The 24,109-nt window shown below is 35.6% G+C and overlaps 5 protein-coding genes and 1 long non-coding RNA gene across 6 annotated transcripts; 1 reads left to right on the top strand and 5 right to left on the bottom strand.

Annotated features, from left to right (window-relative positions):
• Positions 1 to 91: 91 nt before the first annotated feature.
• On the bottom strand, positions 92 to 3,707 carry LOC104729539 (phosphatidylinositol/phosphatidylcholine transfer protein SFH12-like). The gene is made up of 14 exons (XM_087475516.1): positions 3,413 to 3,707; positions 3,198 to 3,311; positions 2,772 to 3,097; positions 2,422 to 2,688; positions 2,247 to 2,324; positions 2,047 to 2,148; positions 1,903 to 1,952; positions 1,716 to 1,815; positions 1,553 to 1,627; positions 1,376 to 1,441; positions 1,216 to 1,276; positions 704 to 1,107; positions 530 to 604; positions 92 to 428 (listed from the first exon to the last, which is right to left on the bottom strand). The coding sequence occupies exons 2-14, from the start codon at positions 3,211 to 3,213 to the stop codon at positions 414 to 416; spliced, it is 1,635 nt and encodes a 544-aa protein (XP_087331642.1). The 5' UTR covers positions 3,214 to 3,311; positions 3,413 to 3,707; the 3' UTR covers positions 92 to 413.
• A 109-nt stretch (positions 3,708 to 3,816) lies between these two features.
• LOC104721127 (long chain base biosynthesis protein 1) lies at positions 3,817 to 7,192 on the bottom strand. The gene is made up of 13 exons (XM_010439045.3): positions 6,866 to 7,192; positions 6,568 to 6,791; positions 6,372 to 6,466; positions 6,169 to 6,260; positions 5,999 to 6,092; positions 5,842 to 5,914; positions 5,617 to 5,749; positions 5,316 to 5,490; positions 5,060 to 5,200; positions 4,877 to 4,972; positions 4,651 to 4,792; positions 4,430 to 4,557; positions 3,817 to 4,352 (listed from the first exon to the last, which is right to left on the bottom strand). The coding sequence occupies exons 2-13, from the start codon at positions 6,671 to 6,673 to the stop codon at positions 4,182 to 4,184; spliced, it is 1,446 nt and encodes a 481-aa protein (XP_010437347.1). The 5' UTR covers positions 6,674 to 6,791; positions 6,866 to 7,192; the 3' UTR covers positions 3,817 to 4,181.
• Positions 7,193 to 9,437: 2,245 nt separating this feature from the next.
• On the top strand, positions 9,438 to 11,159 carry LOC104721126 (carlactonoate CLA methyltransferase). The gene is made up of 4 exons (XM_087475515.1): positions 9,438 to 9,687; positions 9,778 to 10,191; positions 10,281 to 10,553; positions 10,634 to 11,159. The coding sequence occupies exons 1-4, from the start codon at positions 9,604 to 9,606 to the stop codon at positions 10,973 to 10,975; spliced, it is 1,113 nt and encodes a 370-aa protein (XP_087331641.1). The 5' UTR covers positions 9,438 to 9,603; the 3' UTR covers positions 10,976 to 11,159.
• On the bottom strand, positions 9,757 to 11,631 carry LOC147933540 (uncharacterized). The gene is made up of 2 exons (XR_015572507.1): positions 11,450 to 11,631; positions 9,757 to 11,076 (listed from the first exon to the last, which is right to left on the bottom strand). It is a non-coding gene; the product is annotated as an uncharacterized LOC147933540 (long non-coding RNA).
• Positions 11,632 to 11,803: 172 nt separating this feature from the next.
• LOC104721125 (uncharacterized) lies at positions 11,804 to 12,468 on the bottom strand. The gene has a single exon (XM_010439040.3). It carries the CDS (start codon positions 12,356 to 12,358, stop codon positions 11,990 to 11,992), a length of 369 nt encoding a protein of 122 aa, XP_010437342.1. The 5' UTR covers positions 12,359 to 12,468; the 3' UTR covers positions 11,804 to 11,989.
• A 902-nt stretch (positions 12,469 to 13,370) lies between these two features.
• Positions 13,371 to 18,541, bottom strand: LOC104721124 (uncharacterized). The gene is made up of 7 exons (XM_010439039.2): positions 17,874 to 18,541; positions 14,510 to 17,790; positions 14,352 to 14,422; positions 14,209 to 14,274; positions 14,027 to 14,116; positions 13,748 to 13,924; positions 13,371 to 13,655 (listed from the first exon to the last, which is right to left on the bottom strand). The coding sequence occupies exons 1-7, from the start codon at positions 18,308 to 18,310 to the stop codon at positions 13,620 to 13,622; spliced, it is 4,158 nt and encodes a 1,385-aa protein (XP_010437341.1). The 5' UTR covers positions 18,311 to 18,541; the 3' UTR covers positions 13,371 to 13,619.
• Positions 18,542 to 24,109: the final 5,568 nt, after the last annotated feature.

The raw sequence follows: 24,109 nt of genomic DNA, 5'->3' as shown, positions 1-24,109 counted from the left end.
GTTCCTTTTTTTTTTTTTTTTTTTAACTCTTGTGTTATTCCCTTTTTCACTTGGGATAGTCTAGACACTAGACCAGACCAAAACATTTCCATTTTTCAGATTCTACGCTACTTTGCTAATTTCATATAATGTGACAACATACAATTTGCAATTTTGATTTACATAGAAAGTATAAAATATACACAGAAAGAAAGAACAAAATTTTCTTTCTTTTCAACTTTCTTTAATAATTGTTTTTTAAAAAACTGAGAAATTGGTTTTACAATTAGCTTTGGATTTGATGATTTGTGAGCGCATTGGTCGAGATATTTTGGATACACAATACACACACACAAAAAGTAACATTATCAATCCATCATATAAGCCTCTAACTCTTCAAGAGGCTTTCTTCCCCTTCTCCCATGGTTCCTCACTCACCAGTAGTTGAACTGTACGGAGAAGCAGCAGAACAAAAGACACACAGTCAGAGAACATAACAACATGATGGCTTGTGTCTCAAGTTTCAATTGACACAAAGAAGAAGTCTTACAATCTTCTTCTTCTTCTTCTTTTTCTCGATGTACGCCACTAGCTCCTCCTGACGACCAAGTGAATCATCCAAAGCCTGCATCAAAAAAGAAAACTTAGCCTTAACAAAAACTTTAATGGAGGAAGTTTTAGTAATTACACATGTGAACGATTCAGAATATATATATATATGTACCTTCTTGGTTGCAGCAAGCTCTTGCTCCAAGATATTGGACCGGCTAATGGCAGCGTTAAGCATCTCTTCCTTATCCGGAGGCATAACTGTTGGCTGCGCGCTTAAGACGGTCACTTTCTGTTCCAGCTCAGCCATTCGTTTCATGATGGCCATGAAATCTTCCCCTGAGATTGCAGGCACAGTCATTTTCTCTGACTGCATTGCACTCTTGTTCATTGACGCATCGTCGCAGTACACGGGGCTCGAGTATAAGGTTGACTCGGTTAGTTTCCTCGGGACGTTTTTAGTCACTCTAATCATCGTGACAACACCCATCACAAGAGCCATGACCCCTGTGAAAATAGGAGACCTCCCTCCATCGTTTGTAACGTTGCTACACGCCTCTTGAATAGCATAAACTTCTTCTGCTTAGAAGAAAACAAAGAAGCTTTGAGCTCATATGTCTTCAATCTGATATATAAAAAAGAACCAAACTGTAAGAAAAAATGGATGCACAAGAATCATCATCATACTCTTTGAGAGGGAAAATTTGTGAGCTTCTGGCACGTTCCAGGCTGGGTGAGCGGCCGGGACCTGAGTAGAAAGAAACGCATAAGGAGAATATTAAAAGTGTTGGTTATCTTGCTGAGCTATACAATTGTTATCTAGAATATAGAGGTTGGTCACTCTTACAATTTCGACCCCTGGTGAAGCCTTTTCCTCTTCAGAAGTCGGCTCTGTTGTAGAGTCATCATTTCCCTGAAAGATTATAGAATATGAGTTTCTCTAGTATTGGTAGGAGTGATGAAGGTTCAAGGAAAGGAAACGTCTTCACAGCATATATATAGGTAAGCTCAAAGTAAGCAAGACCTCAGGGATGGTGTCCTCTGCAATGTTTTCAGCTTGGGATCTCTTTGAGCATTTGTGATCACCATTTTGAACTTTCTGTAAGAAACAAATGTATATAATCAGGTTCACTTTTGTTCATTAATATTGATGTGTTGTAGTAAGAATTAGGAAAAAGACCATTCACCTGCATGATCTCTGGGTTTTTCCATGGGCCTTTGTCAGAGCGCATGCAGCCTCCTTCGTCAGCACAGGTACATGAACCTCCAAGAAATTCAGGAAGTTCACTGGTACGTACAAATTATATCAGAACGTCAGTCATCAACAGAAAGCATAAAGTAGTTTGTATGCTAATCTTCTTGTGGAGCTCTCACCTCTCATCAATTATCTCAAGCAACTTGCTTTGGTACTTGTTGCCAAGAACCTGATATTAATTCAAACAAGCTAATTACTTACACTTATATTATTCAGGAAATAAAACAAGAACATGCAATAGTAAGAGGTTCTTGAATACTTGCATGGATCTTTGCTGTAGTCTTTGGGTCAAGGAAGGACTTAACCGTGTTCCACAACATTCTGAATCCTGAGCCAGCATTGATGATAAACATCCTGTTCAAGGTCTGATCCAAAGACGTTAAGAAATTTAAACTGCTAGTTCATAGGTAAAAGAAGTTGGGACTAATGGAAGATGACTGAACATAGAAATGTAAAAACACACCTCAGGATAGTTGTCACCGTCGACCTTTTGAAGACGTGTGATCAAGTCTCTAGCAGCCTTGTTGAAGTTTTTGAGTCCCTGTTATAACAATAAGGAGGCCATGGGAGATTCTAATTAGTGACCATGGCTATAAGTAGTGTATGGTTTTGTTGATTTTGTGAACTTTTTTACATACCACTCCTTGGACATCAAGAATAGTTGTGCTTTGATCAATATGCTTTTTTGCTGCGATGGTGCACGCTGGTAACTTAACATTGAAGGTCCTCTCAAACTCCCTAACATGGTAGTTCACATACCTATCCATGGATGTAACTTGCATCAACTTGGTAGAATCTACTTGACCTAGCCTCTCAATGTACACAGGTCGCCCTTCCTTGTCAACTCCGTGGTGTCCTTGAGGGTAGTATTTCAACACTTCATCAATTTCCTTGAAATCAAACTCCTAAAATACACAAAACAAAAGAGGCAAAAATGATCAGAACAATTTTAAAATTTTCAAAACGTTCCTTGAATAATAAGTAATACCTCCATGACAGTGTCAGCACCAAACTCCTTCCTCCATTTAAGCATTTCAGTCCACATCTGTTTGGTTTTCTCAAGATCAAATTTTCTGGCCTTCAAAAATCTAAGCATCATATGGTAGTCATCGTGTTTCTCCGGGAGTAGCTCATCGAGTATAAGCGATTGGCGAAAGGCGTCAACCGCTTTCAACTCCTCGGCGTCATGCACATCCTCGATGATCTCCACAGACATCACTTTGCTACTTCTTCTTTTCTTGGTCATTGAATACCTCAAATTCTTAGAAGAGCTTCTCTTCTTAAAAGAGCCCATCCTTGGTTTCAACTCGGCATCTAATTAAACAACCCCAAAACAAAACAAAAACATTCAAGAACAAGAAGATAACAGAACACAAGATCAAGAACTAAAGGCTTTTTATTTTTATTTTCTTACTTTGGTTCAAAGACATGATTTTGCCAGATAGTTGGAATAGGCAGGTAAGGGCACGAGGGACGAGCACTCTAACGAGAGTGTCTTATTATTTAACCAATGCCCTTTGCCAAATTCCTGCCAAAAAAAGAACACAACCCTAATTACAAATCAACTTCCGATGAACATGGAGGAATGCAACAGAACAAAAGAGAGAAAAACAAAAATAGATAAATTACCTCTGCAAAGAGGAAATGAGAAGATGGAGAAAGATAAAAAGGAGAATGAGATTGGTCCGAAAATCTCTCAAAATCGTTCCTTTGGATTCTCGGGTCCATTAACGTCGAGATAATCTCCACCTCATATTCTCTCTCTTTCCCCAACCATTGACTCTTCTTCTTTTTTTGGTCACAGTTCTGTTGGTTATCAAGTTATAATTATACAATTTAGAAACAGAGCAAGTGAGATATGACAACGGGCTAAGAGCTAAGAAGGGTTGTCTTGTTATATTATCATGTGCACTGTATCTGGCGTACTTCGTTCATATTATACGCACACGAGTCTTATACTAACATGTCAATTTTGTTTGAGATTTGAGAGAGGCTTTATATGTAAAACAACTTTCTTGTGCGACAGGTCATCATCAGATGAATTTTTTTTCCCATAAATTGAAACTTTTAGAATTTATGCAACAACACTAAGCTACTTGATCATCAAGAGAATAAGAAAGAGGGGAAAAATAAATATCAAACGAGAACATTTTGGAAAAAAAATTTCATAAACGTAAAGAACAAGAAGCCATTTGTCTTCGAGAATTCTCTCCTTCGTCAACTGTAGCTTCAGATCAACCACAAGCCTAGTACTGAAAGTACCATAACCGCGGTTTAGGAATCGGCTCTATAAACATCTGCAAGCCGTTGAGTTTGCCAATTCTGTTGTTGTCTATAATCTCAAACGCATGTGTTGTTTTTGAAGAAAAAGAGTGCTCTCTCGATGTGTTTTGGTGTTTCAGGACTTGAGTAGCTCTGAAGCAAGTCTCTTGAGCGACTCGGATGCTATAAGAAGATCGGATTCTGAATGTCCTGCTGAAACGTAGAGTTTGATTCCCACAGGTAACCGGCATTTATCAAGAAACGACCTTTTAGAACTCACAACCAACACTGAGTCTTCCTTCAGAGCCTGCATGCATCTAGTCATGTCAAGAAATGGGGGGACAGGGTCTAAGATTTGGTTTTGCAAAAAAACAATGAACTTACAAGGTCAGCCATTTTCTCAAGTAGAAGCAAATCCTCTTTAGCTGAACCGCTAGATTTCTCTAGTTTCAAGAAAACAATAGGTGATTCCGGGTTGCTTGTTAACGACATCCCCTTGATATCTGACAATCCTGCGTTGTTCCAAGCGTTTCGTTTTCAATCAGAGAAGATAAAACAAATTAATCAAACTCTAATTGTTGCTGTACAAGATTGAAAGATCAAACCTTTCCATAACAGAGCAATATTTTGCTTCAGTTTAACTAACATATCAGGGCTTTGATCAATGACATCAATCGCGGTGATAGCAGCACTTGCAAGGTATGGTGGCAAAGAAGCAGAGAACACATAACCTGAACTGCTAAGTCTCTGTGCATTTGAGTGTCACATAGAGAGTCAGTTTCTCCTATCAGTAGATTTCAATTTTGTTAATCAGCATGATCGAGGTTTTACCTGGTAATCGATGATGCGAGCATTCCCAGTGCAAAATCCACCTTCTGTGGCTAATGCATGGCCCATTGCAGCAGTCACAACATCTATCTTCTCAATCTGTTTCAGGATAAACCACCGTAAATTTCAGCATCAGGTTTAGTAAATGAGAATCAGGTTTCTAAAATGTGTGTCATTCATTCGTACAGGGACACCGTGATGCTCTGCAAGGCCTCTCCCAGAACGGCCAAGCACGCCAAAAGAGTTGCTTTCATCCAATATAACACGAAATCGATACTTCTCTTTTAGTTTTACGATCTCATCCAGAGGTGCAATTTGACCAGAGTTCTGCAGATTGTAACAACCACAAAGGAAAAATGGGTAAGTATCTATCACAGGTCAGGAAGGGTTTTCAAAATGTGGAAGCAGGAGAAGAAAGAAAAAAGCGAGGTGATTACAATACCTGATATACACCTTCAGCTACAATATAACGCCTCAAGTTCTTTGAGCGCTTGTACTTTGTCATGATTTTCTCGAGGGTACTTCGAAGGGATTCCATGTCATTGTGCTTAAAGTACACGATTGTACTTCTAGACAGCTGAAGTCCATTTTGTATTCCCCAGTGAACACCCTCATCGCTGAGAATATAATAAAGACAAGAATGAGTTTAATCTCGAGGTAAAAGAGTTTCAAACAAGTTCAATGCAATCCTGAGACTAATGTAATCTAGTAAGTCGAAGGAGTTTAAGAAATTGTGTACGTACGCAACAATGACATCGCCTTTCTTACAGAAACAAGGAATTGTGCTGAACATCGTGGAGAGTCCATAAGAATACAGGATGGAATCCGGAGTACCCAAAAACTTTGATATTCTGGCTTCGCAATCAAGGTGGACATCTAAAAGTAATCAAATTGTAAGAATCCTTTTGAAGCGAACTAATGGAGGAGGAACCAAAGTAGCCATTATAAATTTACGGTTGACTTCTTACCAATTGTACCATAGAAACCACGAGGACCACAAGAACCGACACCATATTTTTCCAATGCAGAAGTACATGATTCCTGCAGGCAAAGACTAATAATCTCAGACAGAACTGTTCAAACAGAAGAGACTGAATTGAAAACAAAGGAGCTTTCACACATTACCAGCAACTTCTCGTGTCCAATGAGTCCAAGATAATTAGCAGATGCAAAATTCAACACGTCTTTACCATTAACTGTTGTATGCGGTCCAGCAGCACTGTATGAACGCAATAGAATCTTTAAGCATAAATGGAAAAAAAAAAACGAAATAGAGAGAAGTCTTGAACGACAACCTTTCAAGAACTGGAGGCTCATGCCTCATGTCTTCAGTAATTGGCGGTATAAGAGGTTCAGGTACCCATTCCTCACATAACTCATCTATTTCCTGAGTAATATAAACATTTCAACTAAGAATTGTTTCCAAAAGTATCCAAAGATGTGTAACAAGAACCAAAATCCTAAAAGTCAAAATCATAATGGGATGTGAGAAAGAAACCTGCTCGGTTAAAGGTCGCTTAGGGGGTTTGAAGCTTTTCTGAGAGAGGAGAATGACAATAACAACACCCAACAAGGCTTCCAAAAAGTAATGCCCTGAAAGTTGAAATCTTTTAGTAAAACTCAAATAGTATCCCAATGATATAGACAAACAAAACAAAAGGTTGAACGTGAAGTTTACTTCAAAAATCAAATACCTCGGATTGGGAAACCAAACAAGACAACTCTAGCAGAAGGATCCTCCAGAATCATTGTAACCCAAAGTAAACCGGCATTAAACATTTCCACGAGATTCGAAGCCATTTTTTGCCTATTATTATTTTGCTATAAAACAAAGCTTCCTACTTCTTTTTTTCTTTTCCCTTCAATAAGATTTGATTTGCTCGACGGATCGAGCAAAAGGCTCAACTTTTAGGCAATCCTACAGAATTACACAATTCAGAATTACTATTTATCAAAAAAAAAAAAGACAATTTTGACGCAATACAAACGAACCCTTATCGACAAAGATCTGTAATCTGATCTTATCGACAAAGATCTGTAATCTGATCTGTAATCTGAACACAAAACACAACACGAGGTCGAGGAGGAGTAGTGTTATTCAAAATAGGCGATGCCAAAAAAAAAAAATTTGACTTTCAAACGTTTTCTCGAGTTTTTTGATAACGCGCAGGTTATTAATTACAGAAAATCAAAACTCAAATTACAGAAATTTTATTATTATTAAGGAGAAACAAAAAAACAAAAAAACAAAAAAAAAAAAGGAAAAGAGGAAGAAGACGAGCGGATCTCTCTATGTTGTTCGTAATATTATAACACGTCAGCAAATTCCTGGGCCCAGATCTATTTTGACACGGCGTCGGTTTACTTTAATGGGCTTTATTTGAGGCCCAATCGCTCACTGTTTTTACCGGTTTTGCATTAATCCCTCAAACGACACGCGTGCGTGCCCCTCTTAAGCATAAAAACCCATGTCGTACCAGAAAAATTAGTAACCTCTCTCCCTAGCTACAAGAAAGCATATACTCCTTCCGTTTTATAATATTAGATATTTTAGAGGTTTTGATTGGTTTCATAAAATGTTTTTAATTTTTTAAGTAACTTTTAGATTATTTTTATATTTTATTATTATTTATTTTATACAGCTTTGTTTATAATTGATTAAATCTTTTTAAAATAGTTATTTTTTAATCTGCTTGCTTTCACTCAAAATATAAAACACTCAAAATATTATACATTACACTTTTGACTCAAGAAGCATTCATCACCACCACCACTAAAGTCTTAAAGGTCTTTCACACTCTCTCTATGTTTCCTTACCTTCAGGCTTTTTGGTAGTCTTTCTTTTACCTCTCTGCCAAAAAAGCCTAAACGTACGTACGACAGAGAGAAAGAAACCGAAATGGTGGAGGTGGTCGGTACACACACACAATCATCATCACCCATTCTTTAACTTAGCTATTTTTTTAACTTAAATAAAATCACACGATTTCATCCATATCCTTGAGCCACTCCCCATATATATATATTCGCTCAGTTCTTTTTATTTTTCTCTATAGTAAACTAACCTTCTTAGTGAATAACGTGTATGTCTTTCTGAAGCATCAATTCGTTTGAAAGTATATACAATATTCTGCATAATCCAATCGAATCATTCAAAAATCTTTACATCTAACAAGAAGACAATAGACGAGACATAAGCAACGAGAGAGAGAGAAAATATCATGTTTAAAGAAGAAGACGGAGTAATATATACGAACGTTTTTATATTTTTATATAGATTCCCTTAGAAAGTCTGACCACAAAAACAGATTGATAATTTGCATGGTTCTTCTCTTGTGGGTCTAGTGACACGTGCGTACCCCTCTAAACAGTCACAAAACCTTATCGTTCCAAGACTCTCTCTTCTCTCTTCTTCCGATAGAACCTTATCGTACCAAATTCATAGTATCTTTACGAACTAATAAATATTATTGTGACAAACGCTATAACATCTGGAAATATTCACATTCAATAGATATACATTTTTTACAACCCTTTGTATGAGATGATGACTCATATGAGTCGTATCGTTTCAAATTGTTTATCTTTTACTTTTGCTCAAAAAAAGAATGACAAGTAAAAAAGGCCAAAAGCCTTAAATATAAAAAGGAAGAGAGAAGAATCTGAATACTAAAGCCTGAAGGTGGAAGAAAGTGAGAGAGTGAAATAGCACTCAAGCCTAAATAAAAATGATGGTGGTCACACACACACACACACACACACACACCAATCATTATCATCCATTCTTGTTTAGCTTTTCTTACCATCAAAAGTCAATCAATCTTCTTCCTCCTTATTAATCATATTCTGTCCCAAAGTTAATTTCCACTATTTTTCTATAATGTTATGTAAACAATTACACAGTTTTTCACTTTACACTATATGTTTTTATACCTATTCTGTTTAAAACATATTTCAGCAAATTAGATCAACCATGTGATGCTGTTGATAATAATACCTAATAGATTTTACCGAGAGTCAAGACATCTTTCTAAGGAAATATTTGAGTTTATGTTAGCAACAGAGTCCAGCACTGATAGCAACAGAGTCTAGCACTGATAGCAAGAACAGAGTAAAGAAAGTACAAACGTTACATGAAGCCATCATGATGTTGTTTGACTCATTTCTATATATTTTTTTTGTTCTTTGTTAATATTATCCTTTTCTACTTTTTTTTTTTCTTCATTCCTATTTTTGTTCACTTAATTGGACTAATACCTACCATTTCTCCTTCTAAACTAAACGCATCCACAGAAAGAAAAACTTTGTCATGTACTCTCTCTCGTAAAGATTGATGTTTAGATTATTTTACTCATTTTAAGAAAATAATGATTATTGAGTTTAAATATATTTTTTTACTAAAGAGATATTATTTAATTTTAAACTAATAACAATTCAAAATTTTAAATATTTTCAATGATTACTTTTTGAAATTTACAAAACATCAATTTTGGTGAGACAAAAAAATATGCCAAAACATGAATAGAGGGAGTAGTATATTTATATTTGTTGAATCACTAACAATAAATGAAACGAATCCCGAATACGTCATTGAAAACACAAACGGCAAAATAATAATAATGGAAGATTGATGTGACAGGCCAACGATTTGTCCTTTTAATAAAGAACAAAACCCTAACCAAAGACCTTAGTGAGGAGAGAGATCTCAAACTTTTTGATTCGTCATTGTGATGGATACGAAGGATCTGGAGAGAAAGTTTCACATGATAGGAGGAGATGGAGAAAAGAGTTATGCCAGAAACTCTTCCTTGCAGGTTCATTGAGATTTCACATTTTTTCACTAATTAGTTGCATAACTTTTGATTCTCTTATTACACATTCTCTTCTTGTTTTAAATCTTGCAGAAGAAAGCATCTGATATGGCAAAGCACATAACACTAGAGACACTGCAACAACTATACAAAGAGACAAGACCCAAGAGTTTAGGAATAGCTGATCTGGGATGTTCTTCAGGACCAAACACTCTCTCCACCATTAAAGAAATAATCAAAGCTGTCGAAGTTGCTCACAACAACGAGATCTCAAACCAGCCCTTGCCGGAATTGAGCTTCTTCCTTAACGATCTCCCCGGAAATGACTTCAACTCCATATTCAAGTCTTTGCCTGACTTTCATACAGAGCTCAAGAGAGATGTCAACGATGGAGATTTCCATTCAGTTTTCATTGCAGCCTACCCTGGATCATTCTATGGAAGGCTCTTCCCTGAAAAGACCATCCACTTTGTCTACTCCTCTTACAGCTTACACTGGCTTTCCAAGGTGAATTTATACATAGAGTCACAGAGAGAGAGAGAGAGATCCCTTTTATGTTTATACATACTGAGTAGTTTTTTTTTGTTTGTTTGTAGGTTCCTCCAGCTTTGTATGACAAGCAAGGAAAGTCCATAAACAAAGGTTGTGTTAGTATCTGCTCCTCGAGCCCTGAAGCTGTTTCCAAAGCTTACAACAGTCAATTCAAGGAAGATTTCTCCAGTTTCCTCCGGTGTAGATCAAAAGAGTTGGTTGCTGCAGGCAGAATGGTTCTCATAACACTCGGAAGAGAAGGTCCCGCTCATGTAGATAGAGGAAACTCTTTCTTCTGGGAACTTCTCTCAAGATCCATTATGGATCTTGTTGCACAGGTACAGAAATACATCTGTTTATATGTGGATCTTGATTAGAAAGTTCATCTTGTTGTTATTTCCATTTATAAAATCTTTAGGGAGAAACTGAGGAAGAGAAGCTTGATTCCTACGATATGCACTTTTACGCCCCGAGTGCTGCTGAGGTAGAAGGTGAAGTAAACAAAGAAGGTTCTTTTGAATTAGAGAGTTTAGAGATGTTAGAAGCGGACGATGAGAAAGAGAACGTGGATGATACCAGTTATGGTAATGCGGTTGCGAAGACGGTAAGAGCAGTTCAAGAATCAATGCTTGTTCAACACTTTGGGGAAAAGATTTTGGACAAGCTGTTTGATACATATGCTAGAATGGTTGACGAGGAGTTGGCTAAGGAAGACATAAGACCCATCACATTTGTTGTTGTCCTAAGAAGGAAGCTCTGAAACATGTATGCAGGGATATGAAAAAGAAAGCAAAGCCACATCAATCATTTGATCATTACCACTTGATATGTAGCATGCATCTCCATCTTTATAGCTCTGATCTGAAACACATATCACTTGCAAGTTGCAATGTCAGTAAGTTCTTCATATTAACTAATTAACCAAAGAGCAACGCCAAGAAAAAGTCCAAAATCAATTAGCTAATTCTCGATTCCTAGCTACCAAATGTGAGAGATACAGTAGTAGATGAACCGAATTTTGTTTAGTTCCTACAAATTGACCTCCCGCAGCATTACAGAACCATATCCTGTTTTTCTTATACCAAAGTGCATTACAGAACCATATCCTGTTTTTCTTATACCAAGTTTACTAGCTACTTTCAAATACAGACACAAGTAATCAACTTGAGTAATTAAAGAATATCTTGGATCTAATTCTGTAGAGAAAACGCCGATATGGGTCAAAAACATTTACCTTCCTTGAGATTCGAAAAACCTAATTCTATAACCGGAGAAGACGAAAACTTTCTTGGAAACTAAAGATGAAGTCACAACAGAGGTTTTTTTAAAGTTCGACGATCTCCCCCAAATCTGAAGTTTTTTTAGGGTTTTTTCTTTGCAATCTTTTGGAGAAATCGAAGAATGGGTAAGCCTCCCTTAAGCTCCACGTAACCAACGGAGATTAGCTATTGAGATTTTGTTCCAAACGACATCGTTTGCGCTGAACTGTAAAGTCAAAGACCAATACTGTTTGACTTTTGACTTTGTCTATCTTTGACACATTGCTTTTGATACTCGGTCTCATTTTCATATGAAAAACATGCTTAAAAGTTAAAAGTATTCAATTTTGTTTCCAATATTTATAAAATATTTATAAACAAAATATTGGATCATTGAAAATAATATACAGATATCGTCTCAAATTCAAAAGGTTTTAATTTTTTAAAACAAATAAAAGAAATTAAGCTTTCACAAATCTCTCTTTCTTGATACTTTTTTTGACAAACGAATCGATCTACTTGTAGTAAATAACAGGCGCATTAGCTCTCGCATCCCACATACCACCTTCTTTCAAATACTCAAGATACCTAGAGAACTCGGGCTTCGTCGTCGTCGACTTCTTCTTCTTTCCGTAGAAAAGACTAAAGATTGGGTGGCTAAATTTGCTTGTTGGTTTGACTTTCTTGGATTTCTGACGAGGAAGCTCCTCAAGAATGGTCGGAACACCACCGGTACCAAGCTTTATAGATGGGGCGTAGTAAGGAACACTCGTCGATCTTCTTAGCTTTGCTCCGAGTAAACTGAAACTTGAATCATCACTCACTCTTTCATATCCTCCACGACGGCTTCTTGTCCTCGTGCTCAAGCTTCTTAGCATTTGCATCTTTTCTTTATGTTGATCAAGTGTAGATTGAGATTTCAAGAAAATGATGTGAAGAGATGGTTGTTGTTTGTTGTAGTGATAGAGAAGAGTTTCGTTCAATGTGTTTATTATATATAGAGATGTGATGAGGTTTTATGGTTGTACCATGTGTTAATTGAAAGTGGGAATATAATATGGTCAAACTTTGGCTGGTTGCTTAATTTGAAAAGTCCGACAATTTTAATGTTATTTTAGTGCAGGAAATATTTTTAAAATGAAGTGAAGACAACCAGCGAGGATGCTGTCGACGAGCTTCTAGGACTTTTCAAGTCTCATCTAACGCAATCCTTGACCGTTTGCTCATCATGGAGCTTCCACGAGACTCTCGGGTTATATATTTAAATCTACTTAAGAGGATTAAATAAATCAGTAACATGTTTATTTTGTTCAAAGTGGGTCAAATATATGATACTCAATGTTGTTCTGTTTAGATAATAATATAACTAGACAATAATTGTTCAAAGTGGATCAAATAAATGATACTCAATGTTCTGTTTCCAGTTTATAAGAACTAGACAATAAGTGTTCAAAGTGGATCAAATTAATGATATTCAGTGTGCTGTCTACAAAACATAATTAACATTTGCATGTGAAAATCATGATTTTATATATATATATATATATATATATATATATAAATAGCAACTTTGCGTCTGTGTGTGTGTGTGAATAGCACTGATTGTAAATATTTTCTTGTCGAAAATGTGATATTTGTCATCTAACCAATTTAACATTTATTTAGGTTTTATTAGGATCTGTTAGGTTGAGATCAGCCAAGAAATAATAATTTTTTTTTTGTAGAACGCTAACTAACTGAAACAGCTCTCTGCAATCATTACTTTTTCTTGTACTTAAATTTAACATGTACAAAATAGACAGTCACTTCCGACTAAAGATAAGTATTCTAAGTGGTCGTCAAGTATATGACAAGAGATCGAATGTAACAATTTGCAGAAGAAAAAAAACTATATAATTGCTTAGAAATATTTATATTAAAATCTACAGATAATTGTAGAAATGATTACAATGAATGATCATCTAGGCAAATTGGCAATCATAGAAAGAAAAAAAGATACCAAAGGGATATTTACTCTTCAACTACTCTAGAAGCACGACTTTACAATAAAACAAATTGTAGAAAAAAAATCAACTCTCTAAGAAATGTTAAGAAAGCTGAGAAACCATTGTCATATACTACTACTAAAGGTCATATGTCATAACTCTACCTTTCTTCTGAGTTGAATCTGTTCCAAGCTTCCTGTTAATTTATTAGTAAGTTAACACAAATTCAAAGTTTCAGTTTGACCAATTCAGAGTTTGTGTGAAATGGTGTTACAGAACATGAATTACCTTAAGAAGATCGAAGACTTTTTCACAGATATATTTCTGATGAACGTTTGCACCACGTTGCTGTAATTTGTCTGGATGAACACAAAGTGTTGCTTTCCTGTAAGCTCGCTTCACGGCTGCTGAAGTTATGACTTCTGTTAATGGTATAGGTTGCCAACCACTCTCGGGACCAAGGATCTGGTTCATATCAAACAAACCAAAACAAAAAAACTCAGATTTTGAGAATTAACTCTGTTTGTTCTTTTTTTTTAGCTTTGCTCTTCATTTAAGGAAACGTACGTATTGTAATGTTGAGAGTAATGCTCTTATGTTTCCTTCTTTTCCACTTGACCATCTCTTTACTTCCGCATCCAAGGTTTCAGCGACTCTCTGTAAGAAACAGAAACAAACTATGATTACTACAAACATTCGAAGGCTTTTTTTTCTTTAGTTGAAGAGGAGTTTCGGTTTGGTGGCTGTACAATTCTTTCTGCTTGTTCTCTCTGAGCCACAAGATCACGCATGTTCTTCTCTGCTAACGCTTTAGCCTGTTACGAGTACATTAATTAACATCAATGGTGTGTATTCTTACTACAAGTATTGGAAAATAGAAGCATTAAATTACCACACGATCAGCTGTTCTCCGATGCCTTTCTAATCTCGATGTATACCTTTGAGGCGATTCACCATCAGTACCTTAAGAGACAAAAAGACAAGAAAAATTGTTAAGCTAATGGGGGATGGGAAAATAAAAGAACTAGAGAGCTTTCAGAGTTTTTGTACCAGGAGAGTTTTGATATCTTGAAGCACCAAAAGAGACTGAATTCTGAAATTGCTTATCAGAAACTGATCTCTCCATTCGTTCACCAAAGAAACCTGAACTCTGAAATTGCTTATCAGAAACGGATCTTTCCATTCGCTCCCTCGCCTCAAAAGCAGCCTTTTCAGCTGCACGTTCACGAGCTTCAGCAGTTGCTCTCTCCACTGCCGCACGTTCTGCTCTAAGTCTTGCCTCTATTGATAACTTATCAGGCAAAGACTTCTCTCTAGCCTCAGCGCATGCTTTCTCCAATCTTTCACGTGCATCAGCCAAGGCTCTCTGGTCAAAAGCCATTCGATCCTTCTCTCTCTCTCTTTCCCTCTCCCTTTCTTCTTCTATCTTTCTTAAGCGCTCCATCTCAAAGTCTCTTTCTCGCTTCAGCCTCTCTACTTCTTTCTCACGTTGCACTCGAAAAGGCAACGGTCTTTCCAATTTTGCATCTTGATTTAGACCTGCTTGGGTCTCATGGGTGAATTTATTTTCATGGTTTCTGAAACCAGTGGATGTTTTGGGAGCGCACTTACTTCCCTCTGGATGCCTTTGATCCCTACCAGCACCTGCTGCTTTTCTGACATTTTCGTCTTCATCTACAACGTCTTCTGATCTTTCTTCAACTTCAGTTTTCGACCCGTTGTCTCGTTTGAGAACTGATGCATCTTTAGAGGTATCAGACATTTTACTTTTCTGTTTGTGCTTTCCTCCTTTGATATTCTCGGAGTTGCATTTCTCACCTGATTCTCCATTTTGTTGTTTATATCCTCCATTTTCACTCAACTGTGGTGCCTCTTCATTCCTCTCAAACAACCTGGATTCAGCATCCAGCTCATTGGTTCCTTCCTTTTGGCTGGCGTCTTTGAGGTTCTTCTCAAAAACCTTCCAAGGACAGGAGTCTTCGGACATAGATTCTCTCTGGCTTGGTCCTTCTTCTTCTTCCTTTTGGTTGGTCACTGGTTCTTCGTTGTCTATACTCTCATCCTCTTCTAGACTGTCGCTAAGACTTTCATTAGATGCTTGCTCTCCATGATCCTCTGTGATGGTTTCACAGGTTTTCTCTATTTCACAAGCATCTCTTTCTTTCTCGTCACTTTCTTCTCCTGAATCTCTTTCATTTTCCTGATGCTCTTGATTTTCTCTATGTGTTCTTTCTCTTTCTTCATTATCCTTGGCTACTTGCAGCTTTATCCTCATCTCTTCCTGTTCAAGATCCTCTTTCAGTCTTCTCTCAATCTCTGCTCTCTCAAAAGCTTCTATCAGCCTTTTTTCTTTTTCTTCTAGCTCCATAGCTTCTTTCAGCCTCTTCTCATTCTCTTCTTTTTCACGTGCCTCTTTCACCCTCCTTTCTTTCTCCTTTTTCTCAAGGGCTTCTTTCAACCTCCTCTCAGTCTCTGCCTGCTCGAGAGCCTCTTTAGCGCTCCTCTCATTTTCTTCTCTCTCTTGAAACTCTTTAATCTGCCTTTCCTTCTCTTCTTGTTCAAGAGTTTCTTTCAGCCTTCGCTCCGCCTCCTCAAGAGCCTCTTTTATTCTTCGCTCGTTTTCTTCCTTTTCACGTGCTTCTTTTATCCTTCGTTCCTTCTCTTGTTCAAATGCAACTTTCATTTTCCTTTCACTCTCTGCCTTCTCATTGGCCTCTCTCATTCTACGGTTCTTTTCTTCCCTTTCAAAAGCTTCTTTTAGCCGCAATTCTAACTCTTGCTGTTCTTTCATTTTCCTTTCTTGTTCTGCCTTTTCACGAGCCTCTGCCACTCTCCGTTCATTCTCTTCTTTTTCACGAGCTACCTTAATCTTTTTTTCCCTTTCTTCTTGCTCCAATGCTGCCTTACGACTTTTCTCATTTTCTGCCTTCTCAAAAGCTTCTCTTTCTCTTCTCTCATTTTCTTCTCTTACACGAGCCTCTTTGACCCTAGTTTCCTCCTCCACCCGCTTCAAGGCCTCATTCAGTTTTGTCTCACTTTCACCACGCATTCCCAATTTTTTACCATTTCCGTTCGATTCCAAGGAGACCTCTAGCATGCTTTCATTACCAAGAGCCTCCCTGAGCTTTCTCGCATTTTGTTCCCACTCAAACACACATTCCTGGTTCTTTTCAGCTGCTTTCTGATGTGGTTTTCTATCCGATTGTTGATTTTGTATGCGTTTTGTTTTCTCTACACAGTGCAATTCCTTCTTTTGTTTTGCAGGCTTTTCAGTAAAGAGCTTGTTTTCTTCTGGTCTGAGCAGATTTCTGTGTTTCACTATCCCACCATGATCAGACAAATTGTTTCCCATCTCAAATTGCAGCTCCACATGTCCCGATTTCTCATTCTTTGGCTCTTCAGGAGCCTTTTCTGCAAGCTTTTTCTCATGTCTCTTAAGCCTAGATGCTACCTTTCTCGTTCCAGGGTGTTTTGGCAATTTCCCATTGGCTGCCCATGTCAGCTCCTGATCGAAAAACTCTGCATTAAGGGGAATACAAACATCTTTCCCACCACTGTTCTCATCAGCATTTCTTGGTAGCTCAGTTCTCACCAATTCAACAAACTGATTAGCTTCTTTCCATTCATCAGAGTCTGCAGACCCTTGAGAAGAGAGTGACTTACTTCCACGTTTATCCCTCAAACCCGCTGTATGGCCCGGTTTCGATTCCTCAGTCAATCTATTCTTCGTGGTGGTCCTTGCCCCATCCCTCTTCCTTTCAAACAGCTCTTTAGAATTTTTCAGCTTTGCCTCAGCTTTAACCATAGCTTCTCTCACAGCAGCGGAACTAGCATCAACCTCAACATCAAAAAACGGTGGAGAACAACTACTATCCGCAGATCCTTCTGATCCGGTGGTTCCAGAATTAGATGCCGAACTTCTAAAGCCGCTCTTTAATACAGGAGGTGGCCTCGAAGGAGGTGGGATCCCAGTAGGATGAGTCTTCAAACCAATCTCAGAAACAGTAACAAAAGGTTCACAAGTGTAATACTTGTCTTCAAAGGCAAATCTACTTGTTGTACCTCTGCTGCCAAGAGAAGAGGGCCCAGTCTCCTTAGTTGTTCCACCAGCACAAATCATTTCATCAACTGCAGCAGTGTAGCCAGCTACACGTATGACACCACCACCACTTGACATATTTGTATCCCCGCCGCCGCTAGCTTTGTTATAAGACATGTTGAACTCAGTGCTTCCATCAACGGAATCATATGAATCTCTACCATTAGAGAAACAAGGACTTTTGCCAGAATGCTCTGTACCTCCTGAGCATGACTCTACTTCTTCAGGAGTCCTGTACCAAAAAAAAAAAATGACTCTTTTCTATAAATTGAATCAAGGGGAAGAGAAAAAAAGTAAGGATTTTTAAATAAGTACCAAGCATCGTCGGAGGAATAACAAAGACCAACCACCGTAGTAGACCTCTGCTGGTAAAAAAGGTCTTCATAGGAAGGAGCTAAATCGAGATCGTTAAAACCGAAGACTTCACGGTAATCAAAACCTTGAGTCCGAACATCGAAGTAGACATCTCTACCATCAACTAGGGGAAGATCGAGTACGGGAATCGAAGAAACGGCGGCGCGTGAGGAGCCGGAGAAAATCTCGCAGTAGTCTTCAAGACGAGGAGATAAAGTGGGAGCACCGAACCTAGGCGGACCACCGAAAACGTCGTCGTATGTAGAGGTGGTGGTGTTGCCGGAGGAGTTGGTGTAGGTAAAACCTCCGCCGGGGGTGAGGCCATTGTAAGGTTTCTTCTTAGGGAGTGAAGAAGAAGAAGACTTGTTTGGATTACGAGGATGAGTGAGATTTTCCATGAGAATCAAGCCAGCAACAAAAAAAATAAAAAACGATTCTTGGGTTTTTGGAAATATTTCTTCTTCTTCAACCTCTCTCTCTCTCTCTTTCTCTTTCTCAGGCTCTCCCTCTCTCTCCGTCTGAAACAGCAGTAGAAGTCAAGAGGACGGAACAACCAAAAAAAAAAGCGAAAATTAAAAAAGAAAAGCGAAAAAATGTCTCGTTTTTGTAATATAACTTTTATAATAAATAAAAAAGGTATAGTAGTACTATAATATATTCCCATCTCTTCATCATACCCAAAAAAAAGGAATTAACAAAGAAATAGGAACTGTTTAAAGAATTAAAATTAAACTTAGCTAATTATACCGACAAAAAAAAAACTTAGCTAATTATAATAAAAAACAATTATATTATATAATAAAGAATAAATTAAGAAACGTTATTCTCTTTAATTAGACTTGTTGGCTTCCATGACTGGACTCAGATGGAATAAAATAATATTCTCTCCGTTTTATAATATAAGATATTTAAAAAGGTATTTTTGTTTCATAATATAGGATGTTTTCAAATTTTTATACAATATTTAGATTAAATTTATATTTTATATTATGCATACTTATTTATGATTAGTTAAACTTTTTAAAAGTAACTATTTTTTAATATGCGTGTTTTTACTAAAATATTTTATTTTTGAAACGGAGAAAGTTCAAGAAAGAAAAAAAGAATTCAGGAAAAAAACAGTCGTGCTGCTGCAATCGTAACGGCCGGCGCGGCGGCAGCTAATTTAATAAACTACTAATTTCATTGCTCTTCGTATTTGTTTAAATACTCTATTGAATAACAATTAGTTTATCACTTAATCAAATGATGAAACCGATAATACAGCGACATTGGTGTAGCCGGTAAGCCGGTGAAGACGCGCGAAACGAAAAGGAAAGGGTAAAACTGGAAATAGATAAAAACTTGTTGTTGTCACTTCTTCTTCTTCCTCCCGGTGGGTCCCGATCCTTTGCACTATCTTCATCTTTTTCCCCATATGAAATATTTATGTACTCTAACGTTATAAATAGGATGCAAAATTTTATAAAAATTAATTCACAGATCGCAGAAAATCACCTAGTTTTAATATATTATTTACCATTATACTAATAAAAACTACAAAACTTGGATTATTCGGACTGGTGGTCTAGTCATCTAGTAGAATTTTAAATAGTGTAGATATAACAACAGTGTCGTTTTATGTTAGGCTATTTATAATAATAAGAAAATACGGACAAAAACAGAAAGAATAATAAAAGAGTTATACAATTAATGAGGAAGAAAGTAAAATTTGGGTTCCCAAGAGGGAAACAAATGTAGTGTTGAAAGTTGTAAGAGATAGATATAAATGTTATTATTTAAACAAAAAAACGGTAGGAGTAGCCTCTCTCTTTCCAATGAACTTATAACAAGTGTAACGCACCTTTGATTTTTTGTATTCTTTCCCATTTCTTAACTTTTTCTTGCAACAATTTTTTAGTTTCAATCTTTGTCTTTTTTTTTTGGGTTCAAAGTTCAAACTATGGTATCAGCATGATCTAATTGATATATGTAAATGTGTAATGCATACAACTAGGTTTTACCTATTTTTTTGATATATATACTGTTAACGGTGGTAGATAGAGTTTTGTATAAACTCTTGATTGGTAAGTTGAGAATATACATTTTACGATTTGTTAGTTATGATTTAGGAATGGATGATCTAGCATATTCTTATTATGATTCTCAATTGATATTATTGCATTAATAGTACACATTTAAAGCTAATAAGATCTTACCAAATATGTAATCGTTTATTAAACGCGAGTTAGATATTTCCTAAGATGTATTCATCTTGAATTAGTTGCTATATTATAGGGATGTGATTAAGAGGATGTGATTACATAAATTGGGTTATCAACTCTTTTTGTCAAACTCGATCCTAAAAATTCGGCATGCAAATTAGATCTTTCCTAAGATACAATGGGCATTAATTGACATTAATTGGATGTAAATAAGTATGATATGGATTAAAAACCGACCCAAAATATTCGGCAATCTTAAGGAAGATCCGGATAATTGAATTGGTTATAATTTTAGTTAAAAACCCGACCCGAAGTTGGTAAAAAGTGATGGCACCCTATTGTACTCCAAAAATGTATTCCGAGCTCTATATGTGGATATACTTATTTGGTTACAAATATCCTAAGATAATTTTTAATATATATCCGTTTATAAAAATTCAAATCACATTATATGCTAAAAAAATCTAAAATTTTATTCACTTTATGTATTAAATAGTAATTAAAATAATTAAATATAAAATTAAATAAAAATGAAAGGAGAATTATATTTTAATCTAACATATTGATTTAAATTAGATAGATATATTTTAGAAAATTAATATTATCAAATAAGGAAATGATTGTGTTTGGTTGTAAAGATTGTAAAGAATTTAGTTGAGATTTGTTTGGATACAAAGATAAGAAAGTATGACACAAAAATTGTACTTCAAAAATCATTAGATAAATGAGATCCATAAGTAAGTTAGTATATATATTTGGTAGTATAGTTATGGATGTTATAAATCACCGATGTTGTTGTTTTACTACGTACTCCACCAGATTTATATGTGTATTAAACTTATAATTTATAAATTCCGCTAAAGGCCAAAAAGTATAGTACTTATATCTTCGCCAATATTTACGAATTTATTTTGATTATCGAAATACATTCTCTTTTTCCATCCATGGTCGAAAGAGAGCTTAGTTAAACATATTTTAAGCTAGATCCTAGTAAACAAAGAACAAGTGAGAATCATTGGCATTTTGTAACATTGTTCTGACAATTGCAATAATACTATAGTCTGAATAAATGACTGTTGGTGCTGTAGTTTTCCTAAGATTTGAGCATATAAATATTAATTTGGCACCATTTGAACAAATCATAACAATTAATTTTTGTTTAAAGGGTCAGTAATGTCACGAATAAGACAGCCTAACCGTCCCTCCAGATCATATAGAGTATCCTCTTTTCTTTTCTTCTCACGATATGTATATATATAATATAATATATATATATATATATTCTAATATTGCAATTTGCAAGTCGAAATTTATAATTTCATTATACTACAACTCTAATAATCGTACGACACAATTATGGGGCATGTATACTACTCCCTCCGTTTCAAAATATAAGATGTTTTAGTCAATCAGAAACAAAACTGCATAAAATAAATAATACTAAAAATATAAAAGTAGTCTAAAAGTTGACTCAAAAATTGAAAACATCTTATATTGTGAAACAAACAAAAACTTTTAAAATATTTTATATTATGAAACGGAGAGAGTAATATATATTTCTTATTACATTATCACCTTAATATATAAAATATTTTTCGTGTTCACAATCGATAACGAGATTTTTCGTGGCATGCATGATATGATCAATTTAATTGGTTGACAACTCATATGATAATTACTCTACGTTACCCTCTTAATTAAGTCGAAGTTGAAATTTATGATAAGATAACTAGATCTTTATTTCATAGATGGGTGGTTGGCTTCCTATATTAAGTTGTAGCATCAGTTATTGATTATGATAGTGAAAATTACCTGCACTACTACTGTTACTACTGTTACGACAAAATTATTCATTATGATACGAACGAATGCAAGCGCCGTTAGTTAATAACAACACCAACCTTTTTTTACAAGTAAAAACAATATTCAATGAGCTTTGCAATTTAATGTATCTTTCATTTTAGAATTTAATCCGACTTTAGTGTAATATACTCGTATATTTTTTTCATTTCAGATTTATCCAGATTTCAAATACTTTATGTATTTTACATGTTTGTGTGTGCGCATGCTTGTTTATAAGTGCGTGCCTTGTAAAGCATGCATGAAATAAATGAATCCTAGACGATAAAAATAAACAAAAGAGGAATACACACGTTGATTGATACGCTATACAATCTGTTATTCTATACTATAGTTTATAAATAAAATCTCTAATGAAACCATGATTTTATATTATGCTCCGAAGAACATAATGATGGCGTTGATAACCATGCTTGCCCTACTTACAAGATTCACTTATTCGTTCATGATCAGTATATATCTAAGTTAAAGTATACTGTATAAACCAATTCGCAGTTAATAGCAACAACAGGTTTCAACATATTTTGTCTTTTTTCTTTTTGGATATTATCCCAAATAGACGTATAGTTCAATAGAAATTATAGAATAACATCAATCTTGACCAATAAGCTAAGATTTGAATACCAATCTGTCGAGAATAATAGTACTAAACTGGTGTTCATAACTTAAGAGACACGCTTTTGTTCAAAAAAAAAAAAAACTTAAGAGACACGCCTAGCTATATATATCTGTCTCTGATCGTGTTAATAAAATTATATTTTTAAATTATATGCGTTTTTATAAAGAGCAAATACTAGGTTTCTATTATAAAAAAAAACCATCTTTCATCTTTTCGTTTTTTCTAGTTTATATTTTGCGATCCATCGTTATTCATTTTTTTATATGAGTCGATTGGATTCCTTTGTTTTTGTCCACAGTGCAGCCTACAGTTTAGATCAATCTGGATGTTAATTAGGACCGCTTTTCTCTTTTAGCGTAATCTTTTCAATATAAAATTACATATAGGTACATGAAAAAGTTATGCTAAGGAAGATTAAATACATTTTATTTCCTTTTCATATGTTCAAATGTTGAAACTCATGCATATAGAACAAAAATAGTTAAGAAAAAAGGTCAAATAAAGCAAAAAGAAAATCAAAACCACACCAGATATGATTCTAAATGTTGGCCGCTTATGATATTACACAAAGAAAACCATCGTTTTTGGTTTTCTTTAACCGGATAATTCAAAATATTTTTAAACCTTTTTACTTTCACATTTATTTAGGTACTTTTAAGCTGGAAACAAATACTAAAAACTAACACCAATTGATATACTTACGAGAACACTAATCATTTAAGTGAGTTGGAACTTATGATGTACTCCCCAATTACACAAATGATTGCCCTAACATTTAGAAGAACACTAATTATGTTGGGGGCAATCATTTGAAAAGACTGTTTATGAGCATAATTAGTGTATACATTAGTTATAAACCAGCCAATTTACGAAATAAAAGGAGTTGGTGCATAATGATCACCATAGAAACAAGAGAAGCACATCACTCCAACACGCTCTTGTTGCCATTGTTTAACAGAATTATAGCGATTGAAATGGAATCGAACCATATTTTTATTTCAAAATACATGAAACGTTGGAATAAAAAAGAAAAGAAAGAAAGGGGTCCTTGTGTTGGCCACTTTGGTTGGAATAATGGAATCACAGCACTCAATATTCATACGACCATTTCCCTAAACTAATTATTACATTTTGATATTTGTCAGCTTAGGTGTTGACCACCAAAATTAAAAAGCGGCTTAGGTAATAAAATCATAAGTCCCTTTAATAATGTTGCTCTAAAATCAAAATCGTACGAAGAAATGACCTATTATGAACCACACTTATTCAAGTTAATCAGTTAGTGATTCAGATTGTCTAGAAATCAAAATGGCTCTTATCATCGATTCAGCTAGCGACTACCTTGGAAATCAACTGTTGAGAGTTGAGACCCCAATTTAGTGCACACTTAAATTTACTGCCCAAAAAACCCCAAAGAAAAAAAAACTACAAATTTCCATGTTTCACACGTGTGAAAATAACCTGTCATTGTCAAAGTCAATCTAAGACCCTGATTGGTAACAGCTGTTACTTGT

This window comes from Camelina sativa, chromosome 11 (genome assembly GCF_030686135.1).
Source record: "Camelina sativa cultivar CO46 ecotype springtype chromosome 11, ASM3068613v1".
Lineage (NCBI taxonomy): Eukaryota > Viridiplantae > Streptophyta > Magnoliopsida > Brassicales > Brassicaceae > Camelina > Camelina sativa.
Note: the sequence above shows the minus strand (reverse complement) of the source record. Positions and strands in the feature narration are given on the sequence as shown.